Below are 18,050 nucleotides of genomic sequence, written 5' to 3'. Positions count from 1 at the left end.
AATAAACATTTATTAAATATAATGTAAGGAGGTCTCCAAAAGGGTGGGAGGGACGTGGGTTGTCTCCAACTAGACAGGACTCAAGCAGGCTGGACCTGCTCCCACTTAACACCTGTGCTCAGAACCCCTCACAGATTCCTCTCTTTTGCTCTGTAAAGCTCATGGTAACATGTTTACTAAGACCTTCCCTGCTCTGGACACACCTGACTCTCTGCCCCACTCCCAAGACAAATCCTGTGCCCCAGCAGTCAAACTGGTCCATTCATCACTCCCAGAGCGCACCTTGGGGCTCCCTGCCTCAGGCCCTTGCTCATGCCTTTCCCAATCTCTGCCACTGAAAACCCAGCTCACACGGCCTACTCCCTAAAGACTCACCTACTGTTGCCCTGAAGGCTGGGCTTCCTTCCTCTTCCAAGTCTCCAGGTGCTTCTCTCAGAGTTGTAGCCCACCTTGCATTATGGTCGTCCTCCCCTACTGCAGCATAAAACCCTGCCTTCCCCCGTGGCTATTACATTGCTAGGAAATGCTTTCTTTAGAAAGAGAGAGGGAGAAACACAAAGGTGTAGTTCAAGTCAGAGGCAGAATTAGGTTAAAGGTTGAGTTTAGGATTAGAATTAGAACTGGGTTAATTCTGGTTAATTCGAACTGGGTTAGTCGATTCCTAATCCCACCCACCAGGCGGCGCCCGCAGTCTCATTCCGGTCCAGACGCCTCCGGTTTTTGAAGTTTATTACCTGTCTAACAAGTTTCCTTCCTGCTCTACTGTCCCTTTAAGAAGGTGATCCAGGTGAGGCCCGGCTCCGCCCCCGGTGCCGGCCCCGCCCCCCGCCCCCGCCCGGCCCTCCCAGCTCGCCCAGTCCTCGCGACCTGACCCAGCCGTCTGGGCCGAGGTCCCAGGTCCCGGCCGGCGCCATGGAGCGGCGCTGGCCCCTGGGGCTCGGGCTGCTGCTGCTGCTCTGCGCCCCGCTGCCCCCCGGGGCGCGCGCCAAGGAAGGTACCGACCCCCGCCCCGCCCCCGCCCCCCTCCCCCAGGGGCCCGGCCGGCACCCTTTCCAGGAGCCGGCATTCCTGCGGAGGCCCTCTCCGCGCGCGCCCCTCTCCAGCGCTCTTGTTTTGCCCTACCGCCAGGCGAGCGACTGGCCAGGGCACTCTTTGGTCTTTGACCCCCAAACAACTGGTGGCCCTGGTCAGTCGCCCTGGTCAACAGTTTGCGCCTGGTGGTGGGGAGGGACCTACTGACCGCTGCGAGGAAGCGGCGTCCAGACCCCCGCCCCCTCCCCCCCACCCCAGCACTGGTGGGGATCCCTCATTCCCAGGCAGTCTCAGCCTCAGGTGCCCAACCCAAATATCCGGACCCTATGAAGTCAGGGGTGGGAAGTCCCCTTATGCCATCCTAAGCCTGAGGGGGCGCGGGGTGGGGGTGGGGGTGGGCAGAGGGACCTGTCCTGGGGAATGGATTCGAACTGGGGATGCAGGAGTTTCCAGGTGTAGAGATCAAATCTTAATGGTGAAGGCCTGTACACCCTCTCTGGACCTACTACCCCATTTTCCCAGGCTCAAGAGCTATGTCTGGTACCGTCACTGCACACCCCCAACCACAGGCAGAGCAGGCCATTTGCCTGTAGGAAGGAGCCTCCCCACTGAGGAACCCCCTGTAAGGTTCCCTGACCACACCCTACCCACTCAGGACCCCCAGGGGCTGAGATCCTCTCTTGCCCACACACTCTTCCAATTCTGCAGCTGCTGAATTTCCCCCAGCCAGCACCAGCCACTGCTGAGTGAGAGGGTGCAGGTCTTACGTGGGGCTGCGCTTCCCAACACTTCCTGCCTTGACTTTGGTCAAGGATCCAGCCCTCCAACCCTTGCCCGACTCTGCCTTCCTCCCTTCACACTCTGGAGGAAGACAGACTAATCCCTGAGCTCTTCACTCCTCCTTCCCCAGCTAAACCTCAGGAAGTCACAGCTGTTAGGAACAGGATGTTGAAGCCTTGGGGCTGGGGGCCCAGAATGAGGAATGTGGGTTGCACGTGTGGGTCCTCCTCCCCCAAAGGTGACCGACCTTTTCCTCACCACTTCAGTCACTCTGATGGACACGAGCACAGCACAGGGAGAGCTGGGCTGGCTGCTGGATCCCCCAGAGGATGGGGTAAGTGTCAAGGGAGGGGAAGGCTCAAAGCTGCAGGCCAGTGGGAAATGGGCGGAGAGGTGGGTGGAGGAACGGAGAAAAGAGCAGGAAAAACTGGAAGTGTCTCCTCAGGGAGGGGGAAGGGAGGTGAGTCAGAGCCTCCTGAATGGGACATTTGGGGGGGGGTTCAGGCTTCACCCCAGAAGAACGCTTCAATGCCTGGCTCCTCCCCTCCCTGCCCCAGAGAGAGAGAGGACTGGGAGGTGATGAGACCACAGTCCTCCAGGCAGAGGATGAACGGGACCAGGGATGCAATCATTGAGGGCTAAGAACCAAAACACCAGATGTATCTTCAATGCGAGGTCCATCTATTCCAACAGAGTTGCACAGACAGACTTCAGAGGGTCAAGGGTCAAGGAACCCCATAAAAGTGGATCCTAAATTGCATAGATGTATGGGGATATTCTTTTCTGGATAGGAAAGCCAAAGTTTTCTGCAAGTTCTTCAAACGGTGTTTGCCTCCCCAAAATTCAAAGCTGCCCTCCCACTAGAGGTCCCTGAGCGCTTGGCACCTTGTCCATTTTCCTCAGCCCAGGCACAGCATGCATTCCAGCTGTCTGAACCTGCTCCAAGTCCCTTCCCTCCACAGATATTCCTAAGACCTAGTGAGCAGAGAGACGTTCTTGTGAGTCCCAAAGCACACCTTTCCATCACTCAGCAGAGCTGGCCGCAGAACCCCAGGAGGCTGCCCTCGCTGTCTCAGCTTCCTGGAGTCTGGCCTCAGGGCCTCCTTCCCTCTGGTCCTGGACCCCTTTGGCCTTCCTATTCCTGTAGGAACGCAGCCTCTATTTCTGGTATTGGGGTCACCTGCTTTCTTTCCCTCTGGGTCCTAGGGTCCTGGCTCTACTCTTAGTTCTCCCACAGAGTGGCCTATAATTAGAATTAATAGACTAAACCATAATGTATCCTACAGGAGGGGCTGCTTGGAAAATCCTGGATTAGGCCAGCCGTAATAGGCGCCTCATCTCATAAAGCAGCTAATCACTCCACAATGAGGGCTGCAGGTCCATTAGCTGGCTCCCACAGGCCTTCGCTGTGCCCCGGCCACCCCCACCCAAATAACTCTTCCCTAATTGGGCTGGAGTGGAAGCAAGGCCCCTTGTGCAGCTCAGGTCAAACAGCATATGTAATGCATATATGCGCATATATATGCATTATATACATATATATTTGCACCATGAGGGCAAGAAGACGGGAGGAGTTACAGACTCCCAATGTCTGCCGTGTCCCCTCCCCTCATCTCACACACATGCACTCGGATTCAGGCTCACCAGAATGTACCCATGTAGCAGCCAGCAGCCCGAGTGATAAGTGAAAGGATCCTTGTTGCTGATCCTGGGCAGCTGGTTCTCCCCCATCTGTCACCGCTGGAACTGGGAAAGGCAAGTCACAGCTGGGAACATCTGCTCCTCCGGGCTCCAGCTGCAGCCATGACAATCTAGCTAATGAGCTGCACATTAACCGCCTACCACCCTTCCACCTGACCTCCACGCCATGCCTTCCCCTTGGGCTTCCTCATCACAGCTTCCTGCTAAGAACAGGCTCCGGATGCCTTCACTGCTGGACACCCCCTGCCCAATCTTTGAACTGCCTCACACAGCGCAAAATTATGTACCTCATATACTCCTGCCCCTGCCACACCCCACCCAATTCTCAGTTGAGGGTGCTTTCCCCTACTTTTTCCCAGAGCTGAGAGTAGCAATGAAAGCCCTTACAGAAGATGTTCTAAGGGCCTCAGACTCGTCTTTAAGGCTCAGGTCAAGATCTCATGGGTTCGTGAGTTTGAGCCCCTTGTGGGCTGACAGCAGAGAGCCTGCTTGGGATTCTCTCTCTCCTCTCTTTCTCTACCCCTCCCCCACTCACATGCACTCCCTCTCTCAAAAATAAAGAAGTAAACTTTAAAAAAAAAGTAATTTGGGGCGCCTGGGTGGCGCAGTCGGTTAAGCGTCCGACTTCAGCCAGGTCACGATCTCGCGGTCCGTGAGTTCGAGCCCCGCATCAGGCTCTGGGCTGATGGCTCAGAGCCTAGAGCCTGTTTCCGATTCTGTGTCTCCCTCTCTCTCTGCCCCTCCCCCGTTCATGCTCTGTCTCTCTCTGTCCCAAAAATAAATAAACGTTGAAAAAAAAAAATTAAAAAAAAAAAAAAGTAATTTAAAAATAACAAGGAAGAAGAAGAATGTGAAGTTACATCTCCATTTCATACTTTACACCAAAAAATAAATTCTAAGGAGATTAAAATCTAAACCTAAAAACGAAATCCACAGAAATATGAGGAGAAAATACACAAGATCCTTATAAGTTTGGGATGAGAGAGCTTCCCAAGCAAAATACACAACCTAGAATTCATAAAGGGAGAGAATATAGACGTTACTATGTAAAATTTTTAAATGTAGGCCAACATCAAAGATATCATTAGCAAATTAAGTGGCATGACAGGAAGAAAACATTTGAAACATATTTCAAGCAAACAATTAGCATCTATGATGTAAAAAAAAAAAAAAAGTTCATCCAAATGAACACTCAAAAGGTAACAGGCAAAGTTTACAAACACATAATTACATAAAAATACAGATAGCCGGGGCGCCTGGGTGGCGCAGTCGGTTGGGCGTCCGACTTCAGCCAGGTCACAATCTCGCGGTCCGTGAGTTCAAGCCCTGCGTCAGGCTCTGGGCTGATGGCTCAGAGCCTGGAGCCTGTTTCCGATTCTGTGTCTCCCTCTCTCTCTGCCCCTCCCCCGTTCATGCTCTGTCTCTCTGTGTCCCCAAAAAATAAATAAACGTTGAAAAAAAAAAATTAAAAAAAAAATAAAAATAAAAAAAAATACAGATAGCCAATGAACAAAATAGAAACACACAGCCTCCTTCTCAAAAGAAATGTAAATTAAAATGGCAGGAAGCTGTGTTTTGTCCATAAGAGAGGCCAAAAGTAAAGAGATCTTCAATATCCAGTTTCTCAAAAAAAAAAATGAGCCCTCATGCATTGTTGGTGAAAGTATAAATTGATAAATCCTTTTTGGAGGCCAATTTGACAGTATCTTCTTACAAAGTTTATAATATTTACCTTTTAATACAGCACTTCTACAGAAATCTTATAGAAATCTACACATTTACTTAAAAAAAACTAGAAGCTACCTAAATGTCCAACAACAAGAGAATAATTAAATAAATTACAGTACATCCATACAATGGAATACTATTTTATGGATTGCTAAAAAGACTTAGGTAGATCTTTTTATACTCTCGTGAACATCTTTCAAAGACTTTTTATTTGTTAAAAACAAAAAGTAGGGGCGCCTGGGTGGCGCAGTCGGCTAAGCGTCCGACTTCAGCCAGGTCACGATCTCGCGGTCCGTGGGTTCGAGCCCCGCGTCGGGCTCTGGGCTGATGGCTCAGAGCCTGGAGCCTGCTTCCGATTCTGTGTCTCCCTCTCTCTCTGCCCCTCCCCCGTTCATGCTCTGTCTCTCTCTGTCCCAAAAATAAATAAACGTTGAAAAAAAAAAAAAATTAAAAAAAACAAAAAGTAGGTTACAAAATAACAGGTTAAAAAATTATGTTAAAAACACAGAAAAACATTCAAACGTTTCTCTAGAGGCACTGAAAATGGTCTGGGGAGCTTCACTCCAAATTGTTAAGAATAACTTCCCGTGAAGAGGTAGTCGGGTGGGAGGACTTTCACTTTATATTACATATGTTTATTCTTTGACTTAAAAAAAAAAAAAAACTCATTTATTTTGAAAGTGTGTGCATGTGGGGGGGAGGGGGGAAGGGCAGAGAGAAAGGGAGAGAATCCCAAGCAGGTTGGGCACAGTCAGCTCAGGGCCCCTCGTGGGACTTCAATCCGTGAACCTTGAGATCATGACCTGAGCCGAAGTTGGACGCTTAACAGACTGAGCCACCCAGATGCCCCTTCTTTGACTTTAATAATTAGCCCTTAGAAATAAAATGATCAAGAACATAGGAGCACCTGGCTGGCTTAGTGGAGCATGTGACTCTTGACCTCAGGGTCATGAGTTCATGCCCCACACTGGGCAGGGAGCCTACTTAAAAAAAGAGAGAAAGAAAGAAAGAAAAAGAGCATAAACTCTGGAGCCTAGAGTGCCTGGGTGCACATCCCAGCTCTGCCTCCTAATGACTGAGTGCACAGGGCAAGTCACTTAACCTCGTTGTGACTCAGTGTCCATCATGGAAAGTGTTTATAACAGTGACTGGTGCATGGTAAGTCCTGTATTAGTGCTAGCCATTGTTATTACTAAGTTTAAAAATAAAATGCTTTTGGGGCTCCTGGGTGGCTCAGTCGGCTAAGTATCCCACTTCAGCTCAGGTCATGATCTCACGGTTCGTGAATTTGAGTCCCGCATCGGACTCTGTGCTGACAGCTCAGAGCCTGGAGCCTGTTTCATATTGTCTCCATCTCTCTCTCTGCCCCTCCCCTGCTTGTGCACTATCTCTCTCAAATATAAATAAACATTTTTTAAAAATTGTAATAAATGAATAAAAATAAAATGCTTTTCATGTAAAAGCAGTTAACGGGGGTGGACTAGATGGTGTCTACGAGTCCAAGCAACCCCATCCGTTGTTGATTTTGATAGTGACCATAACTGGAAGGAATATTGGAGAGGATGAGCTCCTTCCATACAGAAGAGATTTATGCTTGTTCGTGCCTTCCAAAAGCTTAGGGGCCTTAATGTTAAAGGTAGTATCCTCTTTTCTACACAAATAGGCAGAAAGGTTTTGTGAATGAGTTTCTGCCATAAAAGTCGGCCTTTGGGGCACTTGACAATCCTGACTGATGAGACAGGTAAAAAAGCGGTGCTCATACTTCTGCAGCTGAAGTGGGCTCACTGAAGAGATCGGGGCTGGCTGCAGATCGCATGGGGGTACTGTCTTGGCCATCCTGTATCCAAATAAATCCTGACTCTAAACATTTAGCTTCTTCTCCTGGAGCCCGGGGGGGTGGAAAGAGAGCAGGACAAGCAGGTGAACTGGGGGAGCTCTGACACCAGCTTCCCCATCATCAGCTCTAGAAAACCAGAGTTTAGGGAGCAGATGATGACTTGGATGGAGCCTAACTCGGAGTTTTCCTTCTCGCAGTGGAGTGAAGTGCAGCAGATACTGAATGGGACACCCCTCTACATGTACCAGGACTGCCCACTGCAAGATGGCGGGGACACTGACCACTGGCTGCGCTCCAACTGGATTTACCGGGGGGAGGAAGCTTCGCGTGTCCATGTGGAGCTGCAATTCACCGTGAGGGACTGTAAGAGCTTCCCCGGGGGAGCCAGGCCTCTGGGCTGCAAGGAGACCTTCAACCTCCTGTACATGGAGAGCGACCAGGACGTGGGCATTCAGCTCCGACGGCCCTTGTTCCAGAAGGTGCTTCTACCCCGCCCCACCTCCCACCCCTGCCACTTTGGTCCTAACACTGGTTCCTGCCCCCGCTCGGCTCAGGAAAAGAGACAGCGGCAGAAGAAAGAGAAAGAGTATCTAGGTGTCCAATAAGGACAAGAATGCGGGACTAGCAATCAGAAGAGGTGGATGTGAGTAGCGTAGAGGCCCCCTGACCTGCGGGACATACCTCCCAGGACCCCCACCCCCGGGATGCCTGCACAGACAGTACTGAACCCCGATACATACATTCCCGCGGTTAAGCTTTCACGTATAAATCAGGACGGAGCCAGAGACACAACACTGGCTCGTAATAAAATAAAACAATGATAACAGTACACTGTAATATAAGTTATCAGAGTATAGTCTCTTTCCCTCCCCCTCTGTCTCAAAATATTTCACGTGCTGTACTCACTCCTTTCCTCGTGGCGCTGGGAGATAACAAAACGCCTCTCCGGGAGAGGCAGCGAGGAACGAAGCACCGCTGAGTCCTGTCGTCAGCCTGTGACGTGACGTGACGTGGCGTGGCGTGACGTGACGTGACGTGACGCCGGCGCACCTGGCTACTATTGACCTTCTGACGCAAGGTCAGGAGGAGGAGCCTCTGCTCGCAGGCGTGGTTGACAGCCCTGCCGGCTTTGACAACTGCGAAGCTGAAGCCGCGAAAGCCGGACCGCGGATAAGGAGGAGCTGCTTTGCCTTTTCTGCCTCGTCCGGCCTTTGCGCTCTGCACTTAACCTCTGAGAGGTTTTCTTGTCTTAAAATAGTGGTGATAATAGTGCCGGCCTTATCTGTTTCGGCGGCTTTGCCTCCGTTGAGATAACGGCATTCCCTGGTGGAGGTATTTGGACTTTTGCTATCAGCACCCAGGCTGCTTGCGAGTGACACACCCCCGTGGGTCTACCTAGAGCTGTGTAGGGAGACACTTCTCTGCAGGCTCTCTCTCTAATACCATCCCTCTCTTTCCTACTCAAGAAGACATACCGGAATGCAAAAGCGTAAGAAGCATATTATTATAGGACGTGCTCGTTTTTTGTTTTTTGTTTTTTCCCAAAGAGAAGATGTCGTGAAGTTTGTTACTAGTAATAAATGAATGATGACGCACTTCATAACTGATCACCTCATTGGCACAGACGCTGGGAACACCTTCGAATAGTGGAAATTATATGGGCTATAGCGTCTCACTGCCTGGTTACCAGTCCCATCATGTAGCTGTGTGATCTTGTCCAAGGTCTCTAGCCTCTCTTCGCCTTAGTTTCTTCATCTGTTAAGTGGGGATGGTAATCCATCCTACCTCGTAGGTTTATTGCAAGGACTGAACAGCATAACACACATAAGACGCTTAGCCAGTAGCTCACAAGTAATAAGCCCTTGGTTTACAGTTGTGTAAACTATATTTATTTATTTATTTATTTATTTATTTATTTATTGTATATTTTAATGTTCATTTATTTTGAGAAAGAGACACAGAGTATGAGTGGGGGAGGAGCAGAGAGAGAGGGAGACACAGAATCCAAAGAACACTCCAGGCTCTGAGCCGTCAGACCAGAGCCCTACATGGGGCTGGAACCCATAAATCGTGAGATCATGACCTGAGCCAAAGTAAAAGGCTTAAGTGACTGAGCCACCTGGGCACCCCTAAAGTATTTTTTTAATGTTTATTTATTTTTGAGAGAGAGAGTACAAACATGGGAGGAGCGGTGGGGTGGACAGAAGGTGCAAAGCAGGCTCTGCACTGACAGCAGAGAGCCCGATGTGGGGCTTGAACTCATGAACCATGAGATCACGACCCGAGCCAAAGTCGGACCCTCAACCACTGGGCCACCCAGGCGTCCCTGAACTATAAAGTATAGAGCAAACAACTGTTTTCTGTCCCGTGGGAGTGAAGCATGACTTTACCATCCCCTTCTCGCACACCTCTCCTTCCCAGGTGACCACTGTGGCTGCAGACCAGAGCTTCACCATCCGAGACCTCGCATCTGGCGCCGTGAAGCTGAACGTGGAGCGCTGCTCCTTGGGCCGCCTGACCCGCCGAGGCCTCTACCTCGCTTTCCACAACCCAGGTGCCTGCGTGGCCCTGGTGTCTGTAAGGGTGTTCTACCAGCGCTGTCCTGAGGCCGTGCAGGGCTTGGCCCGATTCCCCGACACCCTGCCCGGACCCGGCGGGTTGGTGGAAGTGGCAGGGACCTGCTTGCCCCATGCCCAGGCCAGCCCTGGTCCGGCGGGTGCACCGCGCATGCACTGCAGTCCGGAGGGTGAGTGGTTGGTGCCCGTGGGCCGATGCCACTGTGAGCCTGGCTACGAGGAAGGCAGCAGCGGTGAAGGATGCCTGGGTAAGGAGGCCGGAGGAGGTGGTGGGCACTTGCAGGGGCCATTCGGGGGAGGGCCTCCAGGTGCCGAGGGAGGGAAGGAGGTCCACGCTCCATCTCCGCGAAGTGTTGACTGTGTGGCTGAGCACCCCAGGAGACACATGCAGGGTGCTTCTGGTACAGAGGATTGGAGGCGGTGGCGAATGGGGATGATTCTGCCTGTAAACACATTGGCCAACCATGGCTCTGCTGCTTTCTCCCTCCAGCCTGCCCTAGCGGCTCCTACCGGGCAGACACAGATGCACCACATTGTCTCAAGTGTCCAGAGCACAGCACAGCCGAGCCCGAGGGGGCCACCGTCTGCACCTGTGAGAGCGGCCATTTCCGAGCCCTGGGGGAGGGCCCCCAAGTGGCGTGCACGCGTGAGTCCAAGGGGGAGGGCCTGGCCATCTGTGAGGAAGCGCAGGACTTTTGGTGAGCCCATGTTAAGGTCGAAGTTTTCCGGAACTTTTCAGAAATTGGGCACCATTTAAAGTGCCAGACGTTAGAGCTCTTCCCCCTCCCCCCACTTTCCTGGAAGAATGCAGAGCTGAGCTGGGTCTGAATCCAATCTCCCAGCAAGGCCTTCGGCGGTGGGAGGAGGCAGGGGCCAGCAGGCTAGATGAGAGCAAAGCTGGTTCCTCCTAATGGCCCCTCTTCTCCTTACAGGGCCCCCTTCAGTTCCCCGAAACCTGAGCTTCTCTGTTTTGGGGACTCAGCTCTCCCTGCGTTGGGAACCCCCAGCAGATATGGGGGGGCGCCAGGATGTGAGGTACAGTGTGGGGTGTTCTCAGTGTCGGGGAGCAGCAGTGGACGGGGGACCCTGCCAACCCTGCGGGGGAACTGTGCGCTTTTCCCCGGGAGCCAGCGGGCTCACGGCACCGGCCGTGCGTGTCAACGGCCTTGAACCCTACGCCAACTATACCTTTAACGTTGAGGCCCAGAATGGAGTGTCGGGGTTTGGCCCATCCACGCATGCCAGCACCTCACTGAGCATCAGCATGGGGCACGCAGGTGAGTGACCTGGGCAGGGGCCAGGACAGGACTGGAGGAAACCAGAAGGGCTCAGGACCACAGAGACAGATTGACGGGCAGAAAGCAATCAAAAATCGACTTAGGTTCTTTCTTCTTTCTTCCCAAACCCCCTGGAACCCTCTTGACTCACAGAGTCACTGTCAGGCTTGTCCCTGAGGCTGGTAAAGAAGGAGCCACGGCAGCTGGAACTGACCTGGGCTGGGTCCCGGCCCCGCAGTCCAGGGGGGAACTTGAGCTACGAGCTGCATGTGCTGAATCAGGTGAGGATGAGGCAGAGGGACAGTCCCTGGTGTCTGGGTGTCTGTTCTGGGGCACAACTCGCCATTCCTAGCCTGGGTGATGGGACGGAGGGAGAACTGGCCGAAGTGAATGGCGTGGCTTTCTCAGGACAAAGCCTGCAAACAGCCCTGCCCTGACCATTCCCCAAGCCACCCCTGTCCACATGATCGCAAGACTGCCATCGCCTCCACCAGGTCTCTCTCTGCACAGCCCAGTTTCCGTTGGTTCTCATCCACAGGACGAAGAAAGGCACCAGATGGTTCTAGAACCCAGGGTCTTGCTGACCGAACTGCAGCCAGACACCACGTACATTGTCAGAGTTCGAATGCTGACCCCTCTAGGGCCTGGCCCTTTCTCCCCTGACCATGAGTTCCGGACAAGCCCTCCAGGTGGGTGGGTTATCCTGTGTTCTGCCCCAAACACACATGCACCCGTCATCCCACTGAGGCTTCTCAAACACTGCTCCAATCAGTGACCTTTCCTCTTCCGCTATGCATGTGCATATGCACATACATGCACGTACACGTAGGAACTGCCTCAGCGGAGAGAGCCCCACATGGACTCCCACAAAGCCCCCTCCCCATAGTAATCTCAGACATTTTCTTGAGAGAGAGAGAGAGCACAAGCAGGGGAAGGGGCACAGAGAGAGAGAGAGAGAGAGAGAGAGAGAGAGAGAGAATCTTAAGCAGGCTCCACACTCAGCAAGGACCTGGGGCCTCAGTCCCACGACCCTGGGATCATGACTTGAGCTGAAATCAAGAGTCAGACACCGGGAGCACCTGGGTGGCTCAGGTGGTTAAGCAACTGACTCTTGGTTTCAGCTCAGGTCATGATCTCATGTTTTGTGAGTCTGAGCCCTACAGCGTGGAGTCTGCTTGGGGTTCTCTCTCTCCCTCTCTCTCTCTCTCTCTGCCCCTCCCCCACTCACTCTCTTTGTCTCTCTCAAAAATGAATAATACACTTGAAAAAAAGAGTGGGACACTAAACCAACTGAGCCGCCCAGGCGCCCCTCCTCAGAACACCTTCTGCTGCTGGATACTGCCAGCCAGGATCCTGCCAAACCTCCTAGCCCCCCGGTTTCGTGCTTGTCACCAGGCAGCCCAAAGCTAGGGGCCCCGGGGTGAGGCCTCTCCACATGCTCCCCCCCCCCACACTCCCCCATCTCCTCGCACAGGAGACACACACCTGAGGCCCACTGAGGGACCTGCCCCTGGGTCCCTTGTAGCCTTCATCGTCCCTGTGGACTCTGAGCCCTCCAGCCCTCCTCACCCCCTGTGCCACAGTTTCCAGGGGCCTGACTGGAGGAGAGATTGTGGCCATCATCTTTGGGCTGCTGCTGGGCGTAGCTCTGCTGCTGGGGATGCTCTTCTTCCGCTCAAGGTGCTGTTCCTGCCCCTTGCCGGCTGCCACCCGGGGCCCCAGAAGCCCTGGAATGCAGCCCCAACACCCCTCCCCTCCGCTAGTATGAAAGCTCCCTCCAGCATTCCCCCACCCCATCCTGTGCCCCCAGCCCCTGTGGTTTGTGGGTAAAACCCAGCCAGAGCTCCCTGGGCCCCTGCGGCAGTCCCGGGACTCTAAAGCAATGCTCCCTCACCCCTGCAGGAAAGCTCAGCGGCGACACCAGCAGAGGCCCCGTGATCGCGTCACTGACGTGAACCGAGGTGAGCCCAGGGCACCTGTGTGTGGGGGGGGAGGGGGGGAGGTGTGGGCTTGGGAGGAGCCACTGGGATAGAACCAAAGAACCCACATTTGCCAAGCCAACTCTGGGAGCACGAGTCGGGGCCGTGGTCTCTGGAGCTTTTCTGTTTTGCTACCTAATTAACTTTGGTTAATTAACTTTGTACTGATGGCCCCCCAGAGGCTCTGTGCAATTACCTGTTAGCTCTTGGTGCCACTGTTCCGACACCCTGGCTGGCCAGGTCTGCTGGCCGAGGCTTGGTGGGAAGGGGGTTGCTGGCAGGCTCCCTGAAGTCCTCCGAGGCATGTGGGGTTCCTACCGGTCACCTCATTAGGTGCCCCCACGAAAAGGGGAGGCAGTGGTCCCTCCGAGTAACAGGGTGAGGGCGAGGCTTGTCTGGGAATGTGAATGAGGTGTGAGTGATTGGAGGAGTATGGCTAGCAGGGGTGAGGAGGAAGGGCAAGAGATTTGAAGTGTGGTCAGCGAGCCATGGAAAGATTGGGTAACTTGAGGCTGTGAACAGCTTTCAGCCCCAGGTTCTGGCCTGCAGCTCTGGGACTCTGGGGGCGAGGACACAGAGCTTTGCGCGTAGACAGAGGAAGAACCTCATTGCTAAGGACGGAGACTCTCTCCCACTTTAGCCAAAACAGGACTCTTATGGGAACAAAAAAACTCCTGAGCCTTGAAGTTCGAGTTCCTGTGGTGAGCCCCCCGCCCCCCGTTCTGCCTGCAGAGGACAAGCTGTGGCTTAAGCCGTATGTGGACCTCCAAGCATATGAGGACCCTGCCCAGGGAGCCCTGGACTTCACCCAGGAGCTTGATCCAGGCTGGCTGATTGTGGACACTGTCATAGGGGAAGGTGAGCCCCGCAGGTCCCCTGTGTGTGGCAGCACAGAGCTGCGAGCCGGCTGGCCCGTCAGTTGACCCAAGAGCTCCTAGATGAGTTTCCTTTCTGTTCTACCCTGAATCTTCCTCGAATTGCTGTGGTCGTGCTGTAACCCCTTTATCAGATGTCCTCAAGCAGCCCCTGCTTCCTACACAGTTTGCTTCGGTGGTTATGGAGTTTCTGATGAACAGCCTTAAACACATCATCTTTGTCAGCAGAGGGGTCGTCGTCCCCAGGCTCAGGCTCTTCTCAGATGGTTCCCAAACGCGGGAGAGCTTCAGAGCCTCCCTAGCCCCGCATTCCACCCCACCAGGGGCCCAGTGTCCTTGGGCTGCCCTGATCCCTTGGGTCACTAGAGGAAACGGATCTGAGCAGAGAACAAAGCTCAGCAGTGTCCTTGCTGGCTGTGCAGCCAAGCCAGCTGTGCTGTGACCGGAGGAGCTCGCGCGAGAGGAGGCAATGGTTAGCCTCCCCAGTCACTGGTGCACTGGCCCTGGCCCACCCCGCCCTTTATAAACACAGCCCGGTGCCGCTGCACGACACGCACTCACCTGGCATTTACCAAGCACCTACTGTTAGCTGAGAACTCTGCTCACCTGGGACACGGTGCCGAACAGGTTGTGTGGCTGCACCGCTCCTCCAGACTCCTGGCCCCTTCCCTGGGAAGTACGGCCCAAGCCCCTGTCCCACAAGGGGCAAGCCACTTTTCTGATCCAGCGAAGAGAAGAACCAGAGTGCTAGAGGATACTGCTACCTGTCCCCCGAGGGGCATCGGGCCATGGCCTGTCTTCTTTCCACCCAGGAGAGTTTGGAGAAGTGTATCGAGGGACCCTGAGGATCCCCAGCCAGGACTGCAAGACTGTGGCCATTAAGACCTTGAAAGACACATCTCCAGACGGCCAGTGGTGGAACTTCCTTCGAGAGGCCACCATCATGGGCCAGTTCAGCCACCCACACATTTTGCACCTGGAAGGCGTTGTCACCAAGAGTAGGAGCAGTGGTCTCCAGGAGCATGGGGAGGGAAGAGGAGGAAGGGAGGGCATGGGAGCACCGGAAGCGTAGGGGAGATCTGCTGCCAAGGGCAGGAAGTCTGGTTCTGGGAGGAGATGGGTAGAGGCTGCCAGGCCGACTTGTGCTTTGTGTCTCAGGAAAGCCCATCATGATCATCACGGAGTTTATGGAGAACGGAGCCCTGGATGCCTTCCTGAGGGTGAGGAGGGTGGACAGCCAGCTGGGGAGGGGAATGCACCACGGATGCCTGGGTTTGGGCTCCTGGTTTGGGAGGAGGAGACCCTGCCCGGTGCCTAACTGGCCCGCTCACCCTGCTGCAGGAGCAGGAAGACCAGCTGGTCCCTGGGCAGCTGGTGGCTATGCTGCAGGGCATCGCGTCAGGCATGAACTACCTCAGCGACCACAGTTATGTCCACCGGGACCTGGCCGCCAGGAACATCTTAGTGAGTCAGAACCTGTGCTGCAAGGTGTCTGACTTTGGCCTCACCCGCCTTCTGGACAACTTTGATGGCACTTACGAAACCCAGGTTAGAGCCCTGCGCTCGCTGCGTCTACGCTCGCATGCAACTGTGTGGCATACATACGGTCACACACGTATGAGTATGGGACGCGTGCTTTTGTGGACACAGTAATGACTCATCCCTTTGCACAGGTGCTTTCTCGCGCCCCTCCTTGCCCTGAAACACATCACCTTTCTGCCCTACATGCCCTGTTAGGGAGGAAAGATCCCCATCCGTTGGACAGCCCCTGAAGCCATTGCCCATCGCACCTTCACCACGGCCAGCGACGTGTGGAGCTTTGGGATTGTGATGTGGGAGGTTCTGAGTTTTGGGGACAAACCGTACGGGGAGATGAGCAATCAGGAGGTAAGCCTGGGGTAGTCCTCCCCATGTCACCCCTGACTGACTTCTCATCTCCCCAAACCTTCCTGTGGCCCCTTCCTGTAGACATCCTATTCTTTCTCCCTGACCCAGTCTTTCTGCACTCTTGCTCCTCTGTCCCTGTCGTCTTACTCCCTGTTCTCTTTCCTACTGGTCAGGGGGTGGGTAGAGGCTCTATCGCAGTGATCTTGTGTGCACAGAGGCTTCTCATGGGGCCCCTCCCTGCTCCCCTGCTGCAGGTAATGAAGAGCATTGAGGATGGGTACCGGCTGCCCCCTCCCGTGGACTGCCCCGCCCCTCTCTATGAACTCATGAAGAACTGCTGGGCCTATGACCGAGCCCGTCGGCCCTCCTTCCACCAGCTGAAGGCACATCTGGAGCAATTGCTTGCCAACCCCCACCCCCTGCGGACCATTGCCAACTTTGATCCCAGGTAACCACATTGGAGAGGGCAAGGGGATTCGGAGGGCAGATCTGGCAGAAGGAAAATGGGCGTTCAGCAACATTCACCGAGTGCTAGGCCTGTGGACCTGTAGACAGAGTGCGGCGTCTGCCCTCGGGGAGAAGACGCCGTCCCATCCTTGATAGGTCTGGGTTGGTAGGATAGAAAGCAAGCACAGAGATGGAAAGCACATATAAACAGTGCCTACGACCCGATAACTACTCCAGAGAGCTTGTTCACTTGGGTGGGGATTGGGGTGGGGGAGATAGAGCAACCGGCAAGTGCTAGACAGTGGGATGTGTGCATGTCATGGCCGAGGGAGGGGCAGCCTCGTGGGGTCTCCCAGAGCACATGGCCAGCCTGGGTTGGGGAGCTTAGGGCAGACCGGTTACAAATAGCGCAGGGTCCCAGCAGAGATGGTGGGGTCAGTGCAAGGGGGACCAGCTCTGCTGAGAAGTTTGGACTCTACCCTGAGCGCAGAGAACCATTGACCAGCTTGTAAGTCGGAGGGACATGGTCAGCATCGTGTTTTACCAGAAACATTGCCAGCATGTGGAGAATGAACTGGTGGCAGGAGTGAGGTGGGGGAGATGGGCACGGCTGGACTCTGAATGCTGGATCGGGTGAACCAGCCCTGGCATGCTGGCCTCCATATCACACCACCATATATAACCTTGTTTCTGGGAGAAAATATGCTCCAAGCTCCAGCTTTTGAAACTATCTTTTGGAGCAACAACTCCCTCCTATACTGGAGACTGCGTGTGCTAATCTTTCTGGAATGTTGAATATTTTTCCCCCAGCAGATTTACTTTCCTAATGGTTTTGGCTCTGGCTGGCTTTAGCACAGCAACACTCATTGTCTTTGAGGGTGTCGGAGTGCAAGAATAACAGCCGAGGTGGAGGGGGCAAGCCGTGGCTGCTCCCAGAATTCAGGGGGCCGCCCCGAAAACGGCAGGACCATGCCTAGCTTCTAAAGCCTCCGCTCTCCTGCCGTCTGCTTCCTCTCAACTGCAGTGGTTGACGCTTGAGTCTTAACCAGCCACCAGTCAGTCACTCAGGACTGGCCACTCCTGTGGGAGATGGGCTGATGGCATGCTTCTGTTGGGGGCTTCCAGGGCTGTCACCTCCCCTGAGTCTGTCAGTGCCACAGGACCGTCAGCCTGCCTGTTGCCGTGAGCACACCAGGACTTGGGCCAGGAAATGAGTTCGCAGACAATGGCCAGGCTAATCCACAAAGTCCAGATAATCTCTGTGCTCAGACACCCAACTTGAATGCTGGCTGCAGATGCTCAGAGGCTGAGCCCCGATCTCAGAAAAGCTGGGGCAGGAAGTTGCGGACAGCCCCTGCACGTCCCGTGCAACCGAGGGACCCCTTGTCCCACAGGGTGACGCTCCGCCTTCCCAGCTTGAGTGGCTCTGATGGGATCCCCTATCGAAGCGTCCCTGAGTGGCTGGAATCCATACGAATGAAACGCTACATTCTGCACTTCCGCTCGGCTGGGCTGGACACCATGGAGTGTGTGTTGGAGCTGACGGCCGAGTGAGAACCCCGGGGGGAGAGGGGGCCCCAGGCAGGGAGGGCTGCAGGGGGTTGAGCCCAGACTCACAGTCCCCTTTCGTCGCCCACAGGGACCTGGCACAGATGGGAATCACGCTGCCGGGACACCAGAAGCGCATCCTTTGCAGTATTCAGGGATTCAAGGACTGAGCCCCTCCTGCACCTACCCTGGCCTCAAAGAGCAAGGATGGGGCCATGGTCGCTCCCCATGGCCCTCCCCTCATCCTACAAGATGTAGGCCTTCGGTGCTGCTCCTGCCCACCCTTGCCTGAGGAACTCACCTCTGGACCCAGGAGCCTTTGTTTTAAAAAGGGAGGTGGGGGTAGAAGTGAAAAGGTAATTGGGGGAGGGACTTGGGGGAGG

At 54.2% G+C, this 18,050-nt stretch overlaps 1 protein-coding gene and 1 pseudogene across 1 annotated transcript; both read left to right on the top strand.

Moving 5' to 3' along the window:
* Positions 1 to 18,050, top strand: part of LOC124523493 (olfactory receptor 2F1-like) — a 335,826-nt pseudogene that overhangs the window by 64,811 nt on the left and 252,965 nt on the right.
* EPHA1 (EPH receptor A1) lies at positions 913 to 17,980 on the top strand. The gene is made up of 18 exons (XM_047096286.1): positions 913 to 994; positions 2,079 to 2,146; positions 7,276 to 7,557; positions 9,500 to 9,902; positions 10,145 to 10,300; positions 10,587 to 10,931; positions 11,085 to 11,212; positions 11,470 to 11,620; positions 12,515 to 12,611; positions 12,834 to 12,892; positions 13,643 to 13,768; positions 14,598 to 14,783; positions 14,944 to 15,005; positions 15,127 to 15,333; positions 15,523 to 15,672; positions 15,927 to 16,120; positions 17,514 to 17,669; positions 17,759 to 17,980. The coding sequence occupies exons 1-18, from the start codon at positions 913 to 915 to the stop codon at positions 17,835 to 17,837; spliced, it is 2,931 nt and encodes a 976-aa protein (XP_046952242.1). The 3' UTR covers positions 17,838 to 17,980.

The sequence above is a fragment of the Lynx rufus genome, unplaced genomic scaffold, assembly GCF_022079265.1.
Source record: "Lynx rufus isolate CCGP_SWC_20201006 ecotype Redwood Valley unplaced genomic scaffold, mLynRuf1.p SCAF_4, whole genome shotgun sequence".
In the NCBI taxonomy this organism is placed as follows: domain Eukaryota; kingdom Metazoa; phylum Chordata; class Mammalia; order Carnivora; family Felidae; genus Lynx; species Lynx rufus.
The sequence above is the reverse complement of the archived record's forward strand: the minus strand, read 5'-3'. Positions and strand labels throughout refer to the sequence as shown.

Coding starts and splice junctions, on each gene's coding strand:
- EPHA1 (XM_047096286.1), top strand. CDS start 913: ATGGAGCGGCGCTGGCCCCTGGGGCTCGGGCTGCTGCTGCTGCTCTGC. Junction 12,893..13,642: donor CGTCACTGACGTGAACCGAG/GTGAGCCCAGGG, acceptor TTCTGCCTGCAG/AGGACAAGCTGTGGCTTAAG. Junction 15,673..15,926: donor GGGAGATGAGCAATCAGGAG/GTAAGCCTGGGG, acceptor CCCCTGCTGCAG/GTAATGAAGAGCATTGAGGA.